Here is a 21,494-nt window from a genome sequence, read left to right as displayed (position 1 = left end):
TGAGTTTTTATTTTTCCAGCAGTTAAGATGATTTTACACGTCCTTGACGGAAAGACAATCTTTTGAAGATAATGGTGTGTTCGCAGTACTATATCAATGCTCCATCAAACGATTAATAAAGTCTCAATACAGCTGTCTGGTATAAAATAGATTAAGCTATTTTCTATACTTTACAAGTTGGGTTTGGAGAGTGTAGAGCACATACCTTGACAATACGGCCATGGTTAGCTTTGTAATGATTGTTATTCTCCCTTGGAAATGTAGGCCGTCAGGTTTGACACCTGAAAACTTGATTTGTCACTAATGTTTAGGAATGACCCTATCCTACTGTGGCCCTGGGTGCTGTGTTGACATTTTAAATTCCATATGTTCCAGGAAAGACTACTCTCGGAATATTCAAAACACCTACACCCCCACATTTTGATTGGGTCCAGATGTTCGCAATCACAAAAGATAAGCATAGGCAAATTGTGAGCAATCTTTGCAGATTACAGCCTTTCCATTGCAGTTAACAGTAGAAGATCCTTCATGCCCTGAACACTCCATAAGATGACAGACATAATAAATCCTGACAGTAAGGAACCCCGACTGCTTTCTCCATTTTCTTAGTCGTATAAAAGGAAAAAGACAATTGTTAAAAAAAAAAAAAAAAGGGCACACTTCCATAAAATGATTTACAATCACTTCCTTTTGTACATACACATTAGAAGCTACAGAGCCATGAAGGGGTTCAGATGTAGAAGTTACACAAGGAATATGACACTAGGGCAATGACAGTTGAAAGCATATTTAGGTGCAAAAAAAAATAAATCAGACTCTACATACTGCATTCTTGAATCTTGTTTCACTTCTGCTCTGCTTACACACCAGCTGAAACATAACAGGTTCAAGCATCCTGTGCAAAAAGCTATTTTAATAAATGTAACCACAGCAGTCTCTTTCCTCACAATGCGACAGTGCCATTTTGTTCGTACTTCACGTTCCAGCAGTCAGTTGATTTGTGTAAATGACAACACAAATGGTTCATTTTAACTGGGGATAGACACCTATCGCCAACCAAGTCTTAAAATAAACATTTTCATAAATAAGAACATTTCCCCAGTTGAAAGAAAACGGAAACATTTCTATACTCCACTTATCTACAAAAACATCCTGACAAAAACACAGGATACAGAACAACCCTTAGTGTTGAGAGCACAACAGTGATCTTAATACATCCACGATTACCTGCTTGGTGCAGTAATTGCTCATACTATGCATTTAAAATTGCAGAGGGCCATGGGTAAGGGGGCATACAAGTCAAACTGAGGAGAAAAAAAAAAAAAAAAAAACTACCACAGTGCATAGCCCATATAAAAAATAAGAAACTCTGCTGAAAACATAACTTCTTACAGTATAACGGTAAGGAAATCTCCACAGGTGTACACCAGAAGTAGTTTATGTTCCTTTACAAAGAGAGCATTTGCCGTTGACCTGTGCCCACATTCACCTCACAGCCAATCAAACTTAAAACTACATACGACATTCGACAATGGTAATATGTACATAATTACAAACAAAGCAGGAAAACAATAAGTTAAATATTTTCTTACAAAATATGCAGACTGTATACATACAAAGGCCCGTGGACAGAAGTTTTCCAGCACAAAAACAGGAAAAATGTACACATCCAAATAGTAATTTTTTTTTTTAATGTCCAGTGCTTAATGTCTCTCCGTAGCGAGGGGAACTGGTAGGACAAAAGCATAGCCACTTATGAACACTATCACTATGAAGCCAAGCACCATCCAAGACCCTCTACTAGCAGCTGGTGCCCAGCGTCTTCAGTCATCGCTAGTTTCATTAGGCTTACCTCTTCCATACTAAAACTAATCCATGGCTTTAGTTTCCTTAATTCAAAACATATCTTACACCCTCAAAAGTGTAGCCATGAAAACAGCCGCTCAGAAACAAACATGGAAACTTCCACTTAAATCTAGGTGATGCTGAGATGGAAGGTCTCGCAAGGAAACCGGTTTCCTGGAGAGAGAATTTTTGGCAACCGTCCCTTCTAGTGTCTCTTGCTATCCCGTGCTCACTTTGGGGACAAATCCTGGAGGGACGCAAAGGGCGAGTTGCTGGACGAGGAGGGTGACACGCCCTCCATCTTGCCTGGCGAGTCTGTGGAGGATCCGACGCTGCTGAGGCTGCCGTCCAGCAAATCTGGAGAGTGACTGAAAGACAAAGGAAATGGCAGTAAGACTACAGGCTGGCAGAATGGGATGGTGGCAAACATCTGCTGTATTCAGGGCTCTAGACTAACTTTTTTAATTTTCTTTTATATTACTAGAAGCACTATAGCCCCAACTAGGCAGAATTTAGGGGTGCACACCTTAAAATCGACCCGCAATGCAAATTTTAACTGTATTACTGGTAACTGCTTTGGTAATAAATACAGAAACTATCTGCTGTCTTGTTTTAGTTCATTCCCATTTAAATTGAAGAAATGGGGATAACATTTCCATGGAAAGGGGCGTATCTTACCGTCTAACACCCAGTGTGGGAAATAGAGAGAGGAGCTTACGACACTCGCACAAGCACCATTTGTTTTTACAAGGTAAATGATTACATATTTTGCAGCCTATATGCATTTCACTTCTTTCATAGACCGCCCTCTGCTGTCACATTTCTCCCTCTCTCACCCAAGTGAGGGAGCAGCACCGCAGCGTGTAGCAAATGTCAGAGCTGACAATAGCATGGATGAATGCAAATGAAATCCGTGAATGCACCGGCAATTAAGTGATATCCCGCCCTTTTTGTCCGAGACTGAGACAGCGCAGAGTAAAAACGCGGCCCATTTTGTGACGAGACCGAACTCTACAGCGCCGCCGAGGTTTATCGCCACGGCTTCGCCGACCGGAAGTGCACGCAAGATGGGTTGAGACCGTGAACAAAGTGGGATGAAGAGGGCTAACGTGAGGCTAAGGCTAACTCCTTTCCGGCTATTACTACGTAGCATTTTCCTCGTCAATGTGCGGTCTTTAGCAAACAAAATGGATGACCTTTGGCGGCAGACCACCACTCACCAATGTATTATGGACTGCAATGTCATGGTTTTCATGGTGGCGAATACAGCTCTGTGCAATAGCATGTGCTGACAATGAATGCGACGCAAGGAAAGTGAGACACATAAGTGTAACGTTAGATCAAAGCGTTACGCAGGTGACCAATCACTAGTCTAGATCCTCAGTGTTCCACTTCCGGGATTGCGGAAATTCCGTCGGATTTCACTCCTTTAGGCCGGATGTCTGTTGCCTTGGGCTTCCTTTGTGTTGGCGTTCTGACGTCCGGGGGATTTGTGAGGACTATGGTCAACTGCTCCTCAGATCTCTGCAGGGTAAATCCAGACAGCTAGCTAGACTATCTGTCCAATCTGAGTTTTCTGTTGCATGACTAAGACTACTTTTGAACATACACGTTCCACCAAAACAAGTTCCTTCCAGAGGCCATTTTGCCACGACCTTGGCATTTTCTTTTTTCTAACCCTTACCCGTCATTGGCAAACAAAGTTAATTTTGGACCCTGCCTACAAGTATGTTTTTATCAACAGATCATGATAAGCCACCCTCTGCCTTAAATTCTTCCCGGGGCTTCATTCACCTGAACTGAATACGTTAGCTGAATCCTTACCTAAACAGTGTGCTTTTGAACCGTTGTTCTGACATTTTGTGTCGATCCACAAAGTCTTACCAGGAACTGAGCTCGGACAGGTTGGAGACATCAGAGGACAGCATGGTGGTGGTACCCTGGAAGAGCCTCTTAGGCTGACTCTCGGTCTCCATCTCGCCTGCCGAGTAAAGGGACCCTGACATTTAGGAATCTCAATACACAGTCTGTGGTGGCTGGAGTGTTTTATTGCAATCATAATCCCAGTTAGCATAAATGACAGATCTCATCAGTTAATTACCAGAGAATCCTTTAGTGCCTTTAACCTTTAGTCTGAACAATAAGGCCTTCAATTTACAACAGACCACTCCTATCTACAAATTAAGGGGCTCTTTTGGTAGAATTTAAAGAGATGAGAAAAAGTATACTCAAAGCATTTTGGAATTTCAGGCATGTTGGGTACCTTACCTTTGCGTTTCATTGGCCCAAGTATGCTGGCTCTGATGCAGTTGATTGGGCTTTGACTCCGTCGGCTACAGAAAACACACTTTGTTAAACCAGTGGATTTTTGAAATTTAACCACATCAGCAGTTACAAATGCATCTGTACACAATCTGTCATCCAGAACAGATTAGTTTACTGATATAGAAGCAATAAAATAGTTGTAAAGTGCATAGAAAGTCTTTTTTTTTTCTACCAAGACTGGCAAAAGGAAACTCATTTTATGCCACCAAGAAGACATTACAGTCAAACTGGAAGCAGCTGTAGTCTTACAGGAAACCCACAGACTAATTAAACAAGTCAATAACTGCAGTTATTACTAGAGGTTGGCCGATTAATCTGCTGATGCCAATTATGTAAAAAAATGCAAGAAATCTATTTTTTTTTTTATTCAGGGCAGAAGTGAAGATCCACTAAGATTTGTGTTTAAGTGTTACATTTTCTTCAGACCTAAAACAAAGAAATACTACTGTTGCAGCACTACTATTGTTAAAATTGTTTATTTTATTCATGAAAAAAAAAGTTTGCAGATTTGTGTTCTCAGAAGTTTGATAAATGCTGCTAAGTGCCTAAACTATTTTTTCATTGAAAAGTTTATTTTCTTCTTACCCATTTCGTTTAATATATTTTTTATACAATATGTTTTTATATTATACATTTTTAATTGAGGTATACAAGTGCAGATTGGTGAAGTTTTCAATACGTTTTTGTTGAGAAATTTTGTGTATCTTAAGTAGTTATTAGTTTTACATTTTAGCTTTCAAATGGAGGTTTAAAAACAAGCACATAGACCAAAATAAAAATCGGCAGTATTTATCGGCCATGGGCTGAACCCGATTTCTAAAGATCCCCCCCCCCCCAAAATCAGTCAACCTCTAGTTCTTCCTCCCAAGAGTTGCTCACCTGAAGCGTCGTGTTGGGCTGGGTACTGGGCTCGGTGTTAGGCCATTGCTGCTCACAAGGATTTGTAGTGAAGGAGAGAAACATTGCTGCTTGCAAGAAAGCCAAACACAAGACAGACTAGATTAAGGCAATACTCAGATTCTTTTTCCTTTTAGTATATTTAGATTATTTTGTATGGCTTTTTATGGCCTTTAAATCAACAGGATAGCTTGAAGACAGGAAAGGGGTGGGGGGCAGACATGCAGCAAAGGGCCGGATCGCTACAAAGGACTCCGCCTAAATGGGGCACACACTCTACTGTGTGAGCTAGAGGTCACCCCTCCTTTTAGTACAGTGGTGCTCATAAGTTTATGAACCCATGACTAAAAAGAGCAATTAAAAAAAAAAAATCCAGTCTTTAAGGACACCAATCTCTGTAAATGAATAATGGATCGTAAATAAATAAAATGTTCTTCCTTAAAATACAGAGGGCATAAGTCAATCCAACCCTATATTAAATTCCCATAGAGGCAGGCAGATTTTTATTTTTAAAAGGCCAGTTATTTCATGGATCCAGGATACTATGCATCCTGATAAAGTTCCCTTGGCCTTTGGAATTAAAATAGCCCCCCCACACGATCACATACCCTTCACCATACCTAGAGATTGGCATGGTTTGATTTGCATTGAGAGATAATCTTATGGAAAGTACCCATGCCAATCTCCTTGTATGGTGGAGGGATATATATTTAAGAAGTTTGTATAATTATGGACAGTGGCCAATTACCAACCTTTTGATCAACTTTGGCATAACATGCAGCAACAATAAATCAGATGTAAATAAGTGTTTCTATACGCAGACACTGGTGGGGTCTATTTTTTTAAGCTGCAACAAATTTACACAAAAAGTTTTGTGTTTTTCAGCCTCTAATAAATTGCTTCATGTAGGCTGCCACACAGACTTCCATTCAATAACCTGACTGCAAATGGTTAGTGAAATCAGATTATAGCAGACCATGAAAATGCTTTAACTACTACCTTAAACTCATAGTATAATCCGGTTATGTGCATGTGATGACACGGAGGTCAGATGTACCTTTTTTCCTATCCCTCTGGTTGGAGATGGCGCAGGCGACACAGGTACAAAGTCGATGCGCTTTGGAGACGAAGATGCCGACTTCTCCAAGTCATTGTCACTCTAAGAACACACACGATTGCCAAAACACATTGGTGGCCATATCATCATCTCTCTACAGTACTAGGTGGCAAAGTAGTAAAAAAGAAATCAATAAAATATTATGTCGGAGTATTATACTACCAACTCAGTCTGACCTTGAAGGACTGGTGGCCCTGATAACTCCAAATGTTTTCACTATTAATCTGGCATGTTTGTGTTTTGTCCACTCTACAGAGATCGAGAGGACAACAATGGCCCAGGGCCAAAACATGCGGTGGGAGGCAAAAACAGAGCTAACTTTCAAGGATTGAAAACAGCACATATCAATACGGATGGGGATTGGACAATCTGTAATGAAGTTTACCAGACTCAGGCTTTCTTCCCAGGACTGGCTAATTTGCATGGCAGCTTGAACCTCCCTGTGAATAGAAACAGAAAAAGGAATAAATTGATGCAAATCAGCATTTTACCTACACAAAGTAATAGTTCAAGCAGATCTTTTTATCCACAACTGCATTCACAAACGCACAGCTTACCGCTCATGAGCAGTTTCTCGGTTCATCACATCCACACCCTCCTCCTTCAGGAGCACACAAGACGGTTAATGGTCATCTTAAGTTTTCCAAAATTACATATATTCTTCAAACAGATTTCAAATTTAACAACTAGACATTCTGTCTCATGCCATTGCAGTCAGGCCTAATATTCTAAGTGAAAAGGTACAGCCTTAATGTCATCTCAAAAGCCCAAAACTGAACAGTTTTTCATTTCACTTATGGAGATTACATTTAGCCAGCGGATTACATCAGAGTAACCTCTCTTCTGTTTGAGTCCGATACTACCAATTGATCAACTCTTTAAGATCGATGGCCCTGTGGACTCCAAAAAGTGTTCCTCTCGCATGTTTTTTTAGACACCATCACTCCCTATGGCTTGAGAGGGAGACGATCGTCTGACATGCTCCTTTTCATCATGAAACACTTTCAAACATGTCAAAAACACTTCCTCTTACTTGTTTTATCTGATGAAGTCTGGTGCTGGGGACGCGGACAGGTGATGAAGGGACCTGTGAAGGAGGACGCGTGTGGAGAAGAGAACATTCAATGCACAATAATACAGACACAGATTACTTGAATAAAACATGTGTTTTAGTATTGTACCATGTTGGGCCTGTTGACAACTGTGGTGCTATTTCTCCGGCTACGCAGGACCTCTCTCTGGAACACCTGGGAGTTATCACTGGAATGACAAATTAACAGACCAACCATGTGTCATGTGTCTTCTACCCATGAGGTGATTGTAATGTAGTTATTTCAACTTGTATAAAAAGGACAAACACATTCACTAAAATATTATGCAGTAACTGTCATGTTGTATAAACCTTAAGCCATGTATCATGGGTGCACTGTTGGATCTTCTCAAGTGTCCATCGCCCTGAGCTAACGAAGATGGAATTTCCAGATCCAGCTCCATCTTTTCTTGTGGCAAGACTCCGGAATTGTTCATTTTGCTAGCTAACGCTGCCCGCCTCTAATTCATGAACTTAAAATGGCTAACCAGCTCAGTTGTGTTACATTGTTGCTCTCCAAACTTTACATGTTTTGAAGAAACATCCTCAATCAGGCAGCTGAGCTGACGTTAGACAACCTAGCTAACGAAATGTTACGTTAGACCCACTGCAAAACTGCAAGGCCCTGTCGTCTGTACAACTCTGGTGTTAAAAGCAATTTAAACCTGGCCGTTAATCATAACAACGCTATCTCTATAATTCCTCATATTATGACTAGCTATATGGTCAGCCAGAACTGGCATGTGCTAGGACCAGTAACCAACTGTCCTGATGGGTGGTTAGCATGCCATGGCTACATACCGCACAATGAATGCCCTGTAACTGCAGGCTACCGACCCGTTTGCTGGTGCAGGGCAGCAGTAGGTGACGACTGAAACGCTACTATGCTAAACTAGCACTGCATGTTAGCGCGTTAAATTAACTATCGCTAGCCATGACCAACTGTTGACTTTAGCTAAGTGCAAAACAAATCGATTATAATGTAGCTGACGTTAACGTTAATCTAACGACGCTGGCGTTAAGTGATTCTCACAACGCGAGTCTACCTTCTAGCTAATTCAAGCCAGTGTTATGTTAGGCTCCTCGCTAGCTAGTTTCAGCCACAGCCACCAGTCCTAGCTATCTAGCCTGCTAGGCTAACTAGCTAAGTTAGCAGTTACGCCGATAGCCACAATGCTATGTCCACAGAGCGGCTGGGTCAACATTTCACAAACTAAATGTTCCTGTCCGTTAGCCTGGTAGCTTCTACGGCTCACAGAAGAAAACTAAAACAGTGTCTATTGCAACTATCACTCGCTCTACAGTTTCGTTTTTCGTTTCTACAGGACGCCGCCAAGATTAAACCAGATCCCAGATGATCAGGAGCTAGGTTAGCTGCTAGCAGCAAACTTCACGCCCCTTTTAACGTTAACAGCAGCCCTGTCCAATGAAACGGCTTCATTTACCGGCATGCCCGGGCGGGATATGGCGAACTGCATCCTCCTTCGGTTCATGGGAATTCTTACATTCACCTGGGCTGCAATTACTATTGTTTAATCATGCCTGAGTAGCATGACAAATTTCCTGCACCAAGAATGTAAGTTTTAGTTTTTACCTACTGTCAGTAGTGGTCTCCTGACACCAATTAGCTCGCAAGAGGCCCTGTGCAGATACCTCCGGGAGGATGGAGGTATGATTGTTTTGGTAGATATTCTGTTTTCAGGAGTTATTTTCAGCAGCCAATCACGCTACTGTTCATATTGTCATACTGTGAAATGGTTCGATTATTACATCTGGAAAGAATTCGTTTTTCTTTATCAAACATACTGGATCAGTTTGATAAGATTTGGTCTTCCCTTCTCCGCTACCTTGATAGCGTAGTTAAAGTTGGCGTGTTTTTTTTTTTTCTTTGTCTCTTATTTTTATAATGAGGAATCATAACAAGCGATGTAACAATGAGTGTCAAATTGTTGGATTCCCTAATAAAAACATTTTTTGACCATATTGTCATACTGGCTACACGACTTTATTGCCTTGCACAATATAAATAAGATCAATCATTAAAAAAAAAATTACATTCCCATACTTAGGTTTTCTTGATTTTTTATATAACCTTTATTTAACCAGGTTAGTCTCATTGAGATATAAATCTCTTCTCTAGGCTCTATCAGTATAAAATAATAAAACAATAAATACAGGTAACAATTGGACACATAAAAAGTGTGAGAAAAATGGAATTTGCTATCACCATTTGTTCATAAAGAAAAATGGCCTTCAGCAGGTATTTATTTCAGTCAATTGTAACCTTTTCTTCCTAGAAAGTTGTTCTGTTAACATAACACATACTATAGTAACACACTAAACACTTTTTATCTTATCTGCATCACCGCTGCATTTCCCAGTATTTACACTATCGACTGGCCAGAAATTATTTTAACGTTCTCATTATTTGTTGTTATATAGTACACAAAGCTTTGTAATGAAATACACTACTCACATGAGGGGTGTGAACATTTAATTGCTGGTATTGCAAAGTTTAGTTGACAGTCTGGTTTACAGTGAGTCAGAGCATTTTATAAGGTTGAAATTGAAAAAACAAAATAAATCATGTCTGACTCAATGACCGGTAAATACAGACAAAGTAGTTCAATTGGGGTTGAATAACTTATTACCTTCAGTAAAAGTATCAAGTGAACATTTACACATCTGTAACCTATACATATTTTCCAGCATAAGTAAGATATCTGTCTGAACAAAGCACCCATGCATCCAATTTCTTTGTGTAACATAAAATTTCATTAACACTCATAAATAAGAGGATATTTTATCTTCAGCAAATCTATGTGTTCAATTAGGGACAGAAGTCAGCATTTGTGTTACTTTTCTACACAATCTATGTGAAAAACATCTTATCACACACGCCTCAGCAACAAACATGTGTTTTGTCCCAAAATTTACATACACTGTAGATTTCAAGAAAATGCAATGTCATCCTTAAGGTAAAAGTAGAATTACAATAAAATAATTATTTAATTTCATTGGAGGTTTCCAAATGTTGTAAATCTTAATGTGGCACAACAATTGTGATACTTGTACTTAAAGCTAGCAGCATTAATTAGGGGGGTGGGGGGCATAGAAGCATTATACTAATACAGATTCCAGGTGAAGCCGGGCTCCATGCTGCTTAACCCAGACGTGTTACTAGCTAAGGCAATCCATTTTCTCAAAAGTTGTGTGTGTTGTGGATAAAACAGGCAATGCAACGGTCAAGATTATCACTCAAACAGTGTCAGGGACCCTGAGCAGGCTGAGTATTTTTATGACACAAATATGAAGTAATAAAATATAAAATTCAAAAGGACAGCAAAAGGAGATGGTATAATCGTACATCAAAGTGTTTTGATGTGCTCTTCATGCCTTGTACTTCTCCTTCCCCGTTTCACTAATGACGCAGATATGCTGAAACAGAAAAGGAACAATGAGTGTTGCAGCATATTAGTGATTCACATGTTTGTTGTCCTGGTCAGAGCTTACATTAACACACAGTTGCACACTATTTGTACAAACTCTAATAAGCATGAAACATAAGCTACTTGAAACATTAGGTTTCTTTATCCATCTCAAATACTTACATTTAGATCTCTAAAGTACTCGTTGTAGTCTAGTGCGTATCCCACCACAAATTTGTCAGGCACCTCGAATCCTACAACTGAAAGAAACAGGTGAATAAATCAAGTTACTTGTCTTTGTCGTGATAAACTAATGCTAAAATTAAGGTATGCAAAGCTTACAGTACATTACAGTGTTTTCCCTAGCATTGTGCAACATGGCATCATGACTTTGCGTAAACATACACGCCGCTTTCCTAAAGCCAAATGGCGTGTTATCTGTACGCATTTTGAGCGATCCACATGGGCGTGGGTTTAAGAAAAGAACATTGGGAAAGGCTTTAGTAACACAAAACGACAAAAACACGAAGAAAAAAAACCAATCATAAACTGGCTTATTCACCTGGCGCGCTATTGGCGGGTTTAACGCGATGACGATAGAGCAACGACCAAGCAGCTTCTTGTTTACATTCAACATGGCGGCCACCGAAGCGCAGAAACCTGTTGATGCTGCTGTCGCTGCTACGTCACCCGGATCGTTGGTCTGATTGGTTGAAGGACTACCCAATTGCGTACAGAGTCATTTGAACTATGCCCTTGTGCAGTAGAAAATACTGAGCAGACTCCCCAGACTAATGTTCAATCTTAAAAGATTGAGCTTGGTCTGCTGATAGCCAGACTAGTTCCGGTGTTGAGACTGCAGTAAGACGAGTGCTTAGGGACTGTCTACAAACTACAACACCGAAAAGAGATACAACAAAAATATTAATTAATTTAATGATTAAATAAAGTAGTGTCTCTAAACTTATCTCAATTATAACTTGTCTCCTGCTAATTACACTTACTTTTAAAAAATAAGCATATGCCTATTTTCTTTTTATATTTTTGTATCGCTTTTTGGTGTTGTAGTTTGTAGATGGTCCCTAAGCACTTGTCTTGCCGTCTCAACACCGAAACACCAGAATTAAACAGGTATGAATTAGCACAACTTCGCGAAAGCTAGCAGGAGCATAACTCAGTGTAGGCAACACCGATTATTTTCGTTTTTCTCGCTACTGACAGCACTATGTGACAACAAACAACAAAGATACGTGTTGGAATCGACCGGAATTCTCCTTTAAGAAAATGTTACGTTTTTCAATAAAACAAAAGCAATTTCCCCATACATTTTGTGTCTCTTTGTGGGTTTTGGCGTCTTTTTGTAGTCGTGTTGGGTTTCTTTTTGGTCATTGTTGTTTTCTTTGCTAGAAACTTGCTAAAGAAATCCAACTACAATCATTAGATCTGAGAAAAGTCTTTCAGTTACATTCATTTGGCTTAGGTGCTGCCAAAAACGGCTCATGTGCTTCACCTAAACCTTATAATGGCAGGAAAAAACCCGGCATTATACTAACTACACATCTCACAAATAGTCTAAAAATGAAAACATTTACTGTCTTGAACTCACAGTCTGGTCGGTAGCCAACACTTCTTGGCGTTCTCTTCACCAACAAACTGAGGACAGAAACCAATGATCATCAATCATAATACTTAATAGCTGCATAAAAGACTGAGACAGACAGTCAGGGAAAACCACAATCTGTTGTCATCAAAGAGAGAAACATTATCACAACATTCCACAAGAAAAAAAGTAAAAATCGTTTTTTGAAAGGATCAAATTACCTTGCTACCTTAACCATTTTGGGGTTGTACTGTTGGAGGAGTTGCAATAATGTCTGCATTGTCTTCCCCGTGTCGATGATATCCTGGAAACACAGCAGGAGAGAAGCTCATATTAGCGGTCTTGGAATAGAAAGCGGTGTACTTTACTACCGGAGAAAACAGAAGTACATACCTCCACAATCAGGACATTCTGTGGAAAAACAAAAGAACAATGAAATTAATGAAAAACAGTGGACGGGATGCATTTTACTGTAGTATGCAAATGAGCCCGAAAGGAATGTGACGTGAGCCTAGATCATTATGTGAGAGCATTGGGTTTGCTCAAGTGTAGCCCAATCATCAGCAATATTAATTAGCATCCCCAACAAACAATTCAATTTTATTTATAGTATCAAATCATAACAAGAGTTATCTCGAGACACTTTACAGATATTGTAGGTCTAGACCACACTATAATTTACAAAGCCCCAACAATTCCATCAATTACAGTAATTCCCTCAAGAGCAAGCAGTGCAACCTGTTTACAAAAGTATGAATCAGTTCATGCTTATCAGTTTCATTTCAAATGTCGGTGCAGTGGCAACACACAGTAAGAAATGATATGATGGACAACAACAGTACAAGTTGTTTCTAATTTCAAGTTCATTTCATTTTAAAATATTAATAATATTGATCAGTGTCAACAAAGATTGTTTTAGTCATAATCATGTTGCCCTCCATACATCTTACCTTGCCCGTCAATGTAGACAGGTCATCTCCACCGATGACTTTGATTTCACCTGTCGACTGGTCGTTCTGTGAGGAAGGGAATGAAACGGACACGTTACGGACTTCATATTATATGTTTAAGGTGGAAAAAGTGTATCAATGCTAGGGCTGTGCAATTACTCTAAATTTAATCGTGACTATGATTTTGGCTCCCAACGATCATAAAAACAGAATAATCGAGAAAAAAAATGATTTCGCTCATTACGTTTTGCAAGTAAACTTATTTTCTCTTGTGTTCTGAATGAAAAAATAAAGTTTAAATAGGAAAAGTATTAAGGCAAAGTTCACAGATGTAGGTGTTTTTTTACTTTTGATTTATTTAACTTCTTCCACTGTTTTTTAAGTTCAATAATTGCAACATCTTTCCAGAAGTTAACGAGTAATCGTGTCAAATTATCGTGATTTCAATATTGACCGAAATAATCGTGATTAAGTTTTCTTTCAATAATCGAGCAGCCCTAATCAAGGTACAAAACTGGACATCATGAAACCGAGGACATCAGGTCATGTTCCTTTGTCATGGTTGTTGATGTGTTTTCATCTCTGTACTATATATGCAGTTCTGTCAGGTCCATTAAAGTCAAGAACACAGACAATTAAAATGCTTTACGAAATTTTATTGAATAAATTACGAATTAAATTTGGCGTTATGGCTCTGTTCAGAGGAGTCCCCTTACCTTTCATGAGCACCATGAAAGAGCAGAGAGTCAGGGGACAGCAACAGCAGCAGCATTAGGGGACACTCACACAGTTTTACTCACACTGGGAGAGCTAAACTATTCCCCCCCCCCCATATGAAAAGAGCAGCAACGATGACATAGAAGCTTATGCCATGTTATACACGACAAGGTGGAGCTGGGGAGGAGGTGGGTTAGGAACAAATCAAATTCAGTCCTTCCAGGATTTCGCGATGTTGCAATCATGCCAATTCACGCAAATTCAACCAATCACCGCGACTTTGGTGCAACTTGCAATTTTGACCAATCACCGGAGTTTCCCACGACTTCAACCAATCCCAGCAGTCCCAAGTGCCAGACTTTGCATCAGTATGTGACTCTGAGAGCCAATGACCAATCGGGAGTGAGAACGGGTTGACGTCACACGTACGTTATCAAATTAATTTCCTTGTAAGACGAGACGTGCGTGACTCGAACATCTCACATTTACCAACAAAACGTACAGCAAAAGACCATACATGTTGCTGCTGCTGTTTCAATACTGTCTTCTCTCTGCAGCGGGCGGGGCTGCTGCTCAGTTCCCCCGCGACAGACACACACACACACGCACACACACACACACACACACACACACACACACACACACACACACACACACACACACACACACACACACACACACACACACACACACACACACACACACAGACAGACAGACAGACGCACACACACACACACACACACACACACACACACACACACACACACACACACACACACACACACACACACACACACACGGAGATGAGACAACACGATGACCTAAATTGAGGACCGCTACGCTTGTTATTGTAAGTGCAATGATAAGTTAAAGTCCAATAAGTACTTTATCAAACCGTATGAATGTGTCCCAGGCCAGGTTAGGAAATTAACTAACAATGTAAAGATCAACAAGCCACTGACACGTATGTTCAAATTTGATTCATTCAATAAATTATTTTTTGTCTTAAATCCACCAGCCATTTTCATATTATACCAACATTTGCAGCATCCTGAGCCTTTTTGGTAAGATTACTAAGAAAGCTCAGCCTAGAGTAGTTTTATCCTCCCCAAAACAAGTTTCCTTTTTATTTTTGAAAGAACTAAAAAAATGTAATTGCAATAAACATACATTTTTTTTACAAAAGCTCCCGCAAAATCAGGCATTTTGGGACGCAACAATCTCAAAAAAAGGCAGCGAAATCCTGGAGGGACTGTCTTTAAGTAAGGCGCCCTGTTTGAGCGTAGCCATTTAGCAGATATGGGAGTTGACCAGCTGATGCAGCTAAGCTGAAGCAGATCAGCTGATGAGACCGTGTTGTTGGCCAATAGCGGTCAGCAGCGTCTTGACTACTTGACCTGCCAGAACTGACGCTGACGCTCAATTTGTTGTCTAACTCTGTGTATGTGTGTTTCTTTTCTTCTTCTTTTTTTGGGTGGAGCTGCTGAGCAACGCAGAATGAATGTCAGTGTGAACTGACAATAAAGTTGTGTCGTATCATATTTCAGACCATTCTCAACCGTCCATTTCCAACAGTTTTTTTCTACTCTCAGCTGGATTTCTTTATATGGTCATCTGCTCCAGGCACGTCACTGCAGTGTTTGCATTACATACACTGCTACATGTAGCTACATGTGAATGTATCTTTAGGTGCGTTTCTGTTCACTGAGTGGAAATTTAAACATGTTTTCTTTGTGGTTTTCCACTGTTTGAGATTTGACTGGCACTCTTCATTACGACATTGGATTGCGCTCTCTTCCTCTACAATGGTTTAATGACCTGAGAAGTCAGCAAAGTGAGTTCATATTTGCAATACATTTGGATGGAATCCGGGTTATTTAAACCTAGTACACATTCTGAATGGATTTTCCATTAAACATTTTACAAAACAAATTTTTTTACCAATTTTAAATCTTGCTATGTTTACATCCATGGTTGCTAGCTTGACGTAGGGCTGGGCGATATGGAATATTTCAGATATCACGATATTCTTCACCAAATACCTCGATATCGATATTGTGGCGATATTCTAGGGTTGAAAATTGGTGCTTTAACAAAATATCTTCACACTTAGATTTTAGATAAATAAACATCAGTAATGTGGACATAATGTCTAAGTGGGGAAAAGGCAAATAATAGAACAGGCTGGTAAGTTCAAAAAAGTACATAATTTACTGTAATGCAGCCTTTAAAACCAGGAAAGGACAACACTTATGTCATATCACGATATCGATATAATAGATATATTGCCCAGCCCAACTTGATGTCGTCTTTTTTTGTCTTTACTAGCACATTGCTATGCTTCTTAGCACCACCAACTTTTGATCAGTGGATAAAGCGTGAAAACTGCCCTGCAAGATCATGCACATGGATGTGTGTCTTCAGGTGAATGCACAAGATATTAATAAATTAAGGTTAACGCTTGTAAAAACATTGCTCCACAGTGCAACTAGTTGTCAAAAACTCCTCAGGGTACTTTTAAGCATTCAAACTTGTACATTTTTTAAACTAAATGTGATAAAATGTGACTGCCTGCTTTTATATTAAACAGAAAAGTGCAGCACAGCTTATGTGATAAAAAAATATATATAAAAAGGGAAAAAAATATATATTACACAGTAGCTTTTGAGGCGAATGAAGTCCACTGTCATTGGGATGGAGCGGTCACTGTTCCTGTTCAGGGCCTTGATGTAGTCCAGCAGGTCTGCAAAGAACTTGTAACCCCCTTTGAGCACACAGAGGGCCACGATGTGGTGCCCCCCCATTTCCTTCATGATCTCTCTGGCAAGCCTCTCTGTCCTGTGGTCACGTGGGAGGAAGTGAGCGAGCAAGCGAGCGAGCGAGCGAGAAAGAGAGAGAGAGAGGATAGTCAGCTCAGTTTTCTGCTACAGTCAGCAGTAGTTCCCATTTCCTTTCTGTTTGTGTCAGCTGGCACATCTGTCATTTCTAAAGCACTCCCAAGTAGAATAACCACAGAGATCCGCTTAAAGCTTTAGTGCAGAACTTTTTGATATTAACAAACGTCTGTTACATTTAAGCCATTGCCAAATGAGTTACTACAAAGCTAATTAAGACTATCAGCTCCACACAACTCTCTCTGGATTTCTCAGTATGACGGTGTTCAGAAAATTGTGGCGTCCGGCGACTTTCGTGCACAGAAAATTGAGTGAAGATAATGTGCGCAATCACGGAAGGCTTGTATCATGTGGACGCGCCAACAGTTTTGTTGTAATTACTTAGAATTCCTCATGGGGGAGACAGAAACTACGCACTATAGCTTTAACAGAAATCACCCCAAAAAAAATCTGCATTGTTAAATAAAAAAAAAAAAGATCACTTATCTAACATCATATAAAAAAATGTAAATGGTGTCTGACTTTGTTAATTGGTTACACAAAACACATCAACGGCACATTGACCCGCCAGTTACTGAACACCTTGGAATCCCATGGACATACAACAGGGCTTTTGTTGAAACACTAGTCAACCAAACATTCAGACAACCCACCTTTTAGTTGATCCCGGCAATTCATCACATTTGCACTATCTTACTAGAATGTGCTAAAAACGTGGCTACCCACCTGTCCAAGATGAGTCCATGTGGGATGTAGACCCTCTCCAGGTCATCGGCGTAGTGCTTTGGTATGCAGAAAAGGTCCAGGTCATACCCCTGCTCCTCATCACTGATCTGAAATCAAACACGACACAAAGGGGGTATTACCTAACACAGAACACGGGGCAGATACAGGGTAGTACACGGGGAAGGGGATGAGGTCTACTTTCCAATCGACTTCCTCCATATTATAACACAATCTGAGAACAATGCTCGATTATGTACAGTTTAGCCAGCAACAAACAGTTATCAGTGGTGGTAAATACTAACCATAGATTGTCAAACTGCATGCCACATGAACCCAGACAACATAACTGGTATCATGTGACAGCTGGGGAGCTGGTGCAGGGCTCGAGGTGCTGTGGGAATGATGTGGCCATAAACACACTCACAGTATTCTAACCGTTTTTTTTGAGAGTTTGGATCCTCCCAAGTCAACAAATTGTCATTGCTTTACTAAAAACTGGATTATAAAGTGCCTATCCTCACATTCTATGCAGTTGAACTAGAAAAGAGCTTTTCCTCTTATGCTTGCCAAAATGGAAAAAACATGCCCATCTGTTTGGGATACACCCTTTCAACTCTAAATAATAATGACTAATAGTGAGCAGATGGCCTCGTGGTAACATGATCTGAAGTGAGTGTTTTCCACTGTTAGACATGGGCTCGCTGTCTTTTATTTACAAAATAACAAAAGTAGTAAAGTCAAACCCATACCCAACTCGTTACATATGAGGTCAAGTAAAACATGAAAAACAATGTGACACAGGAGACAGGATCTTCCACTGTCATATGATGTCGTTTTAGCAAAATGCTTCATAATGTCGTCAGCGAGGGGGTCTCCCTGTCTGCTGGCACAATAAAACACTGGCTTCCAAATGCTGGAAATATCGTGAAAAATAGAGCGCACTGTTGGCTACTTATTTACTTATTCCAGGTCAGAGGGTCATCGTGGCTCGTCAATTTATCTATAATACGTATTGCAAAATGCACACAGATCTCACAAGGCCGGACCTTGTGCTGTGACTCAAACTGAGATTACATACATACAAAGAAACATCTTTCCAGACACAAAACAACCACTGTACACTACACAACCAAACAGCTCTTTTATAGATTTTTGCTCCTGATGTAGCTTAAAGACACCAACGTGTGTTTTATTTTTTAACATACTTACGTCTGGTAGATCAAATTATTCACATTCATGTATATTCATCAATCAATCAATTGTATCTGTCACAATGAAATCGTACGAGGTACAATTCCAGTGAAATATAATCCCATTAGCTTCTTCAATATAGAATAGTTTCCATTAACTGTAGAGACAAGCTTTTTAAATTGATGTAAACTAAAGTAACGCTAATGTTTTTAACATATGTTTGAAGCCAATCTAGCTATATTTTAGGCCAATTACACACATACCACCATGCCTGATACCTTTAACTGTTTATGACGCATACTCATAACTCAAACACGCCCTTTGCTTGCAGCTCGTGCGTTTCTTGCTGTCTGGGTGTAGTTGTGTACAATGGTGTAATATAGGCTACTCATCTGTACTTGTAATCTCCTGTCAGACACAAAACCCCGCAAAATTAATTTTAAACGTGTCCGTTCAAAAGCGTCTCCTGCGTCACGCACGCCCACTGTGCAGAGCGCGTGTCTGTGACAGTCTCCATAGCCGCAGGCCACGCGACATAGGAATACACACTGCCGTTATGTAGCTAGCTTACACAGAAACATTTTACCAAGGGGAGCACTGGTGAGCACACAGGCCATACGACCTTCACTATTGTGTAAAAATCTTTATCAAACGCAGCTGCGCACGTGTACAGCGTGTTCTTCCAGCGGGCATGCAGTGATAATCTTCTTTCTCTTATTTCATTCTAGTTGTTAGGGGTAACTTACCACAACACAGGGGCTGGATGTCGCCATATCCGTGTCGGTCCCCGACCTTCAGTTTACTACTAGTCTACTGTGGTCTTCAAATAGAGAAGTCAGGGTCTGTTCTGAAAACGGTTTCGCGGACTCTTCACCCTTGTGACAGCGCACACATGGAAGTAGCTAGCTCGGTTGCTACAAGGCTGAGGCGTCTGTCTTTATTTTCCGGGCTGCGGAGCCACTGTAGCTCTGTGTGTACGATGACGCAGGAGCGCGGCGGGCGAATCCAATGCGCAGGAACGGGTTAGCCCCGCCCCCGTCGTGCTCGAGCTGTGAAGCGCTTGGATGTAAAGGGATCCAAGCCAAGCCCTGCTGTTCACACAAACAGTGCTGTGTAAGGACCAGGATCAGTAATAACTGTCAACAATAAAAAAAAATCTATTTCAATGTAATCCATTATATCCTATCAATAGTGTCTATTTTCTGATAAGTAGGCCTAGGATTGTATAACATAACTGTCTGTCTTGTAAATGTGTGTAATTAATCATATATTACATGCAGGGCTAGCAGGACCACTGCACAGGACCAATTTGTGTATTGTAAATATTAGTTTAAGCACTAATAATGTACAAATATCCATTTAAAGACTAATGTGAGACCTATTAGCAGCAACACTATCTTTAAATAGACCGGCTATGTTATGAGCTCTATTGTGGGACATTTCAAGCGCTCTTGGGGGCCCTCTGGTAGCCACGGGGCCCTAAGCAGCCGCTTAGTTCGCTTATGGGTCGGGCCAGCTCTGATTACATGTAGCCTACGTATATTTATTTTTCTTGTAAATGTGCGTCGTCGGGGGCGACTTGTGCCCCGTAATAACTGCTTGCAGTTCTAGTTAAAGGTGCACTATGAGTTCCTGCATGGTTTCAGTGCGATTTCATTTTTGTCTCAAATCGTAGGCGTCTCTCCTTGATGCGCTAGCTGCCTGGCCCCTGAATACACTGTGAAAAAGCCTGGTCTGGGAGACAACACAGGGGTCGTAAACATCACGCAAACACTAGGGGCACAGGCTGTGCACTAAAATACAACAAACCACGTTCCAGCCAATCACCGACAAGATGGTTGGGGGAGGGGGTGGGGGTTAGTTAGTTAGTGCCAGTAAAACGTTACATGACTGTCTGCCTTGTAAATGTGTGTAATTAATCCCTTAGTAAATAATTAGGCCTAATTGTTTCATAAACAGAAGGGGCAAGCAGGGCTGCAGTCAATACCAATTTAATCAAGTCCAAGGCAGTGAGCTGCTCATGTGACTAGGAAAACGATGTAGAGTGGAGACTCTTGTTCGTTTTTTTCAGGAACAATATTTTCTCCACTGTGTTCGGCCTTTGGCGGCGTCATCAATTATGTCTTTGTCTAAAACGACACAAACCTCGGCAACATCACTACTTCTAACCGCTTAAACTATTGTCATATCAGCCGTCTTGGTACAGACTTATATCAATACACTGTTTAGTAGCACCCACAGGCCTGACAAAAGTGCAGTCTTCACTTCACGATCATGATCTTGGAGTGCAGTATACGGTGTTCATATTGGGACATATCAGCCGTCAAGAGCCAGGCTTCAGACATCAGATGAAAATGCATCATTATCCAGAGACCTGATGCATACGGCTTCATTCAATGTTGTGCTCTGAGCACATGACCCTGAGGCGGTTTTGCTTGAGGCTGTAGGTTTTAGCCTTTTTTTTTTAAAAACAAACTTTATTGACAGTTGACTAATTATACCCTAAGTATACAATACTAGCTATCTCTCTACATCACTTTTTTTTTCAAAAATGTAAGTTTTAACATGAAGCCAACATTTTATCAGCAAATATAAATCCCCACTGATGATAGACTTACTGGCCTTATACTGTAGGTAAGGTATAGTCACTAAGGTAGCCATCCACAGATACAGTTCATCCTAAGGATTCACTGTTCCACATGTACAGTACAGGC

At 40.4% G+C, this 21,494-nt stretch overlaps 2 protein-coding genes and 1 non-coding gene across 4 annotated transcripts; all 3 read right to left on the bottom strand.

Moving 5' to 3' along the window:
• Nucleotides 1–660: 660 nt before the first annotated feature.
• On the bottom strand, nt 661–8,699 carry pabir2 (PABIR family member 2). Of its 2 annotated transcripts, none has more exons than XM_028590011.1 (10): nt 7,587–8,697; nt 7,366–7,444; nt 7,218–7,271; nt 6,742–6,785; nt 6,570–6,624; nt 6,125–6,226; nt 5,050–5,135; nt 4,114–4,178; nt 3,730–3,826; nt 661–2,213 (listed from the first exon to the last, which is right to left on the bottom strand). In XM_028590011.1, the coding sequence occupies exons 1-10, from the start codon at nt 7,709–7,711 to the stop codon at nt 2,075–2,077; spliced, it is 846 nt and encodes a 281-aa protein (XP_028445812.1). In that variant the 5' UTR covers nt 7,712–8,697; the 3' UTR covers nt 661–2,074. The 2 variants fall into 2 exon arrangements, 1 of the variants encoding a protein (XP_028445812.1); XR_003693588.1 differs by having other exon boundaries at nt 2,131–2,213; nt 3,670–3,826; nt 7,587–8,699.
• LOC114563437 (small nucleolar RNA U109) lies at nt 6,325–6,467 on the bottom strand. The gene has a single exon (XR_003693621.1). It is a non-coding gene; the product is annotated as a small nucleolar RNA U109 (small nucleolar RNA).
• A 1,052-nt stretch (nt 8,700–9,751) lies between the features above and the next one.
• hprt1 (hypoxanthine phosphoribosyltransferase 1) lies at nt 9,752–19,756 on the bottom strand. The gene is made up of 9 exons (XM_028590012.1): nt 19,527–19,756; nt 17,590–17,696; nt 16,624–16,807; nt 13,253–13,318; nt 12,696–12,713; nt 12,524–12,606; nt 12,309–12,355; nt 10,886–10,962; nt 9,752–10,712 (listed from the first exon to the last, which is right to left on the bottom strand). Exons 1-9 carry the CDS (start codon nt 19,551–19,553, stop codon nt 10,665–10,667), a joined length of 657 nt encoding a protein of 218 aa, XP_028445813.1. The 5' UTR covers nt 19,554–19,756; the 3' UTR covers nt 9,752–10,664.
• Nucleotides 19,757–21,494: the final 1,738 nt, after the last annotated feature.

This window comes from Perca flavescens, chromosome 10, assembly GCF_004354835.1.
Source record: "Perca flavescens isolate YP-PL-M2 chromosome 10, PFLA_1.0, whole genome shotgun sequence".
Taxonomy (NCBI): domain Eukaryota; kingdom Metazoa; phylum Chordata; class Actinopteri; order Perciformes; family Percidae; genus Perca; species Perca flavescens.
The sequence above is the reverse complement of the archived record's forward strand: the minus strand, read 5'-3'. Positions and strand labels throughout refer to the sequence as shown.

Excerpts from the sequence above, each read along its gene's own strand:
- pabir2 (XM_028590011.1), bottom strand. The coding sequence starts at position 7,711 with ATGAACAATTCCGGAGTCTTGCCACAAGAAAAGATGGAGCTGGATCTG. Across the intron at positions 6,786-7,217 it reads GACTTCATCAGATAAAACAA|GAGGAGGGTGTGGATGTGAT; the intron begins GTAAGAGGAAGT and ends GTGCTCCTGAAG. Across the intron at positions 2,214-3,729 it reads CTGTCCGAGCTCAGTTCCTG|TCACTCTCCAGATTTGCTGG; the intron begins GTAAGACTTTGT and ends TTTGTCTTTCAG.
- hprt1 (XM_028590012.1), bottom strand. The coding sequence starts at position 19,553 with ATGGCGACATCCAGCCCCTGTGTTGTG. Across the intron at positions 13,319-16,623 it reads TTCGCCTCAAAAGCTACTGT|AACGACCAGTCGACAGGTGA; the intron begins GTAATATATATT and ends CCTTCCTCACAG. Across the intron at positions 12,356-12,523 it reads AAAATGGTTAAGGTAGCAAG|TTTGTTGGTGAAGAGAACGC; the intron begins GTAATTTGATCC and ends TTCTGTCCTCAG.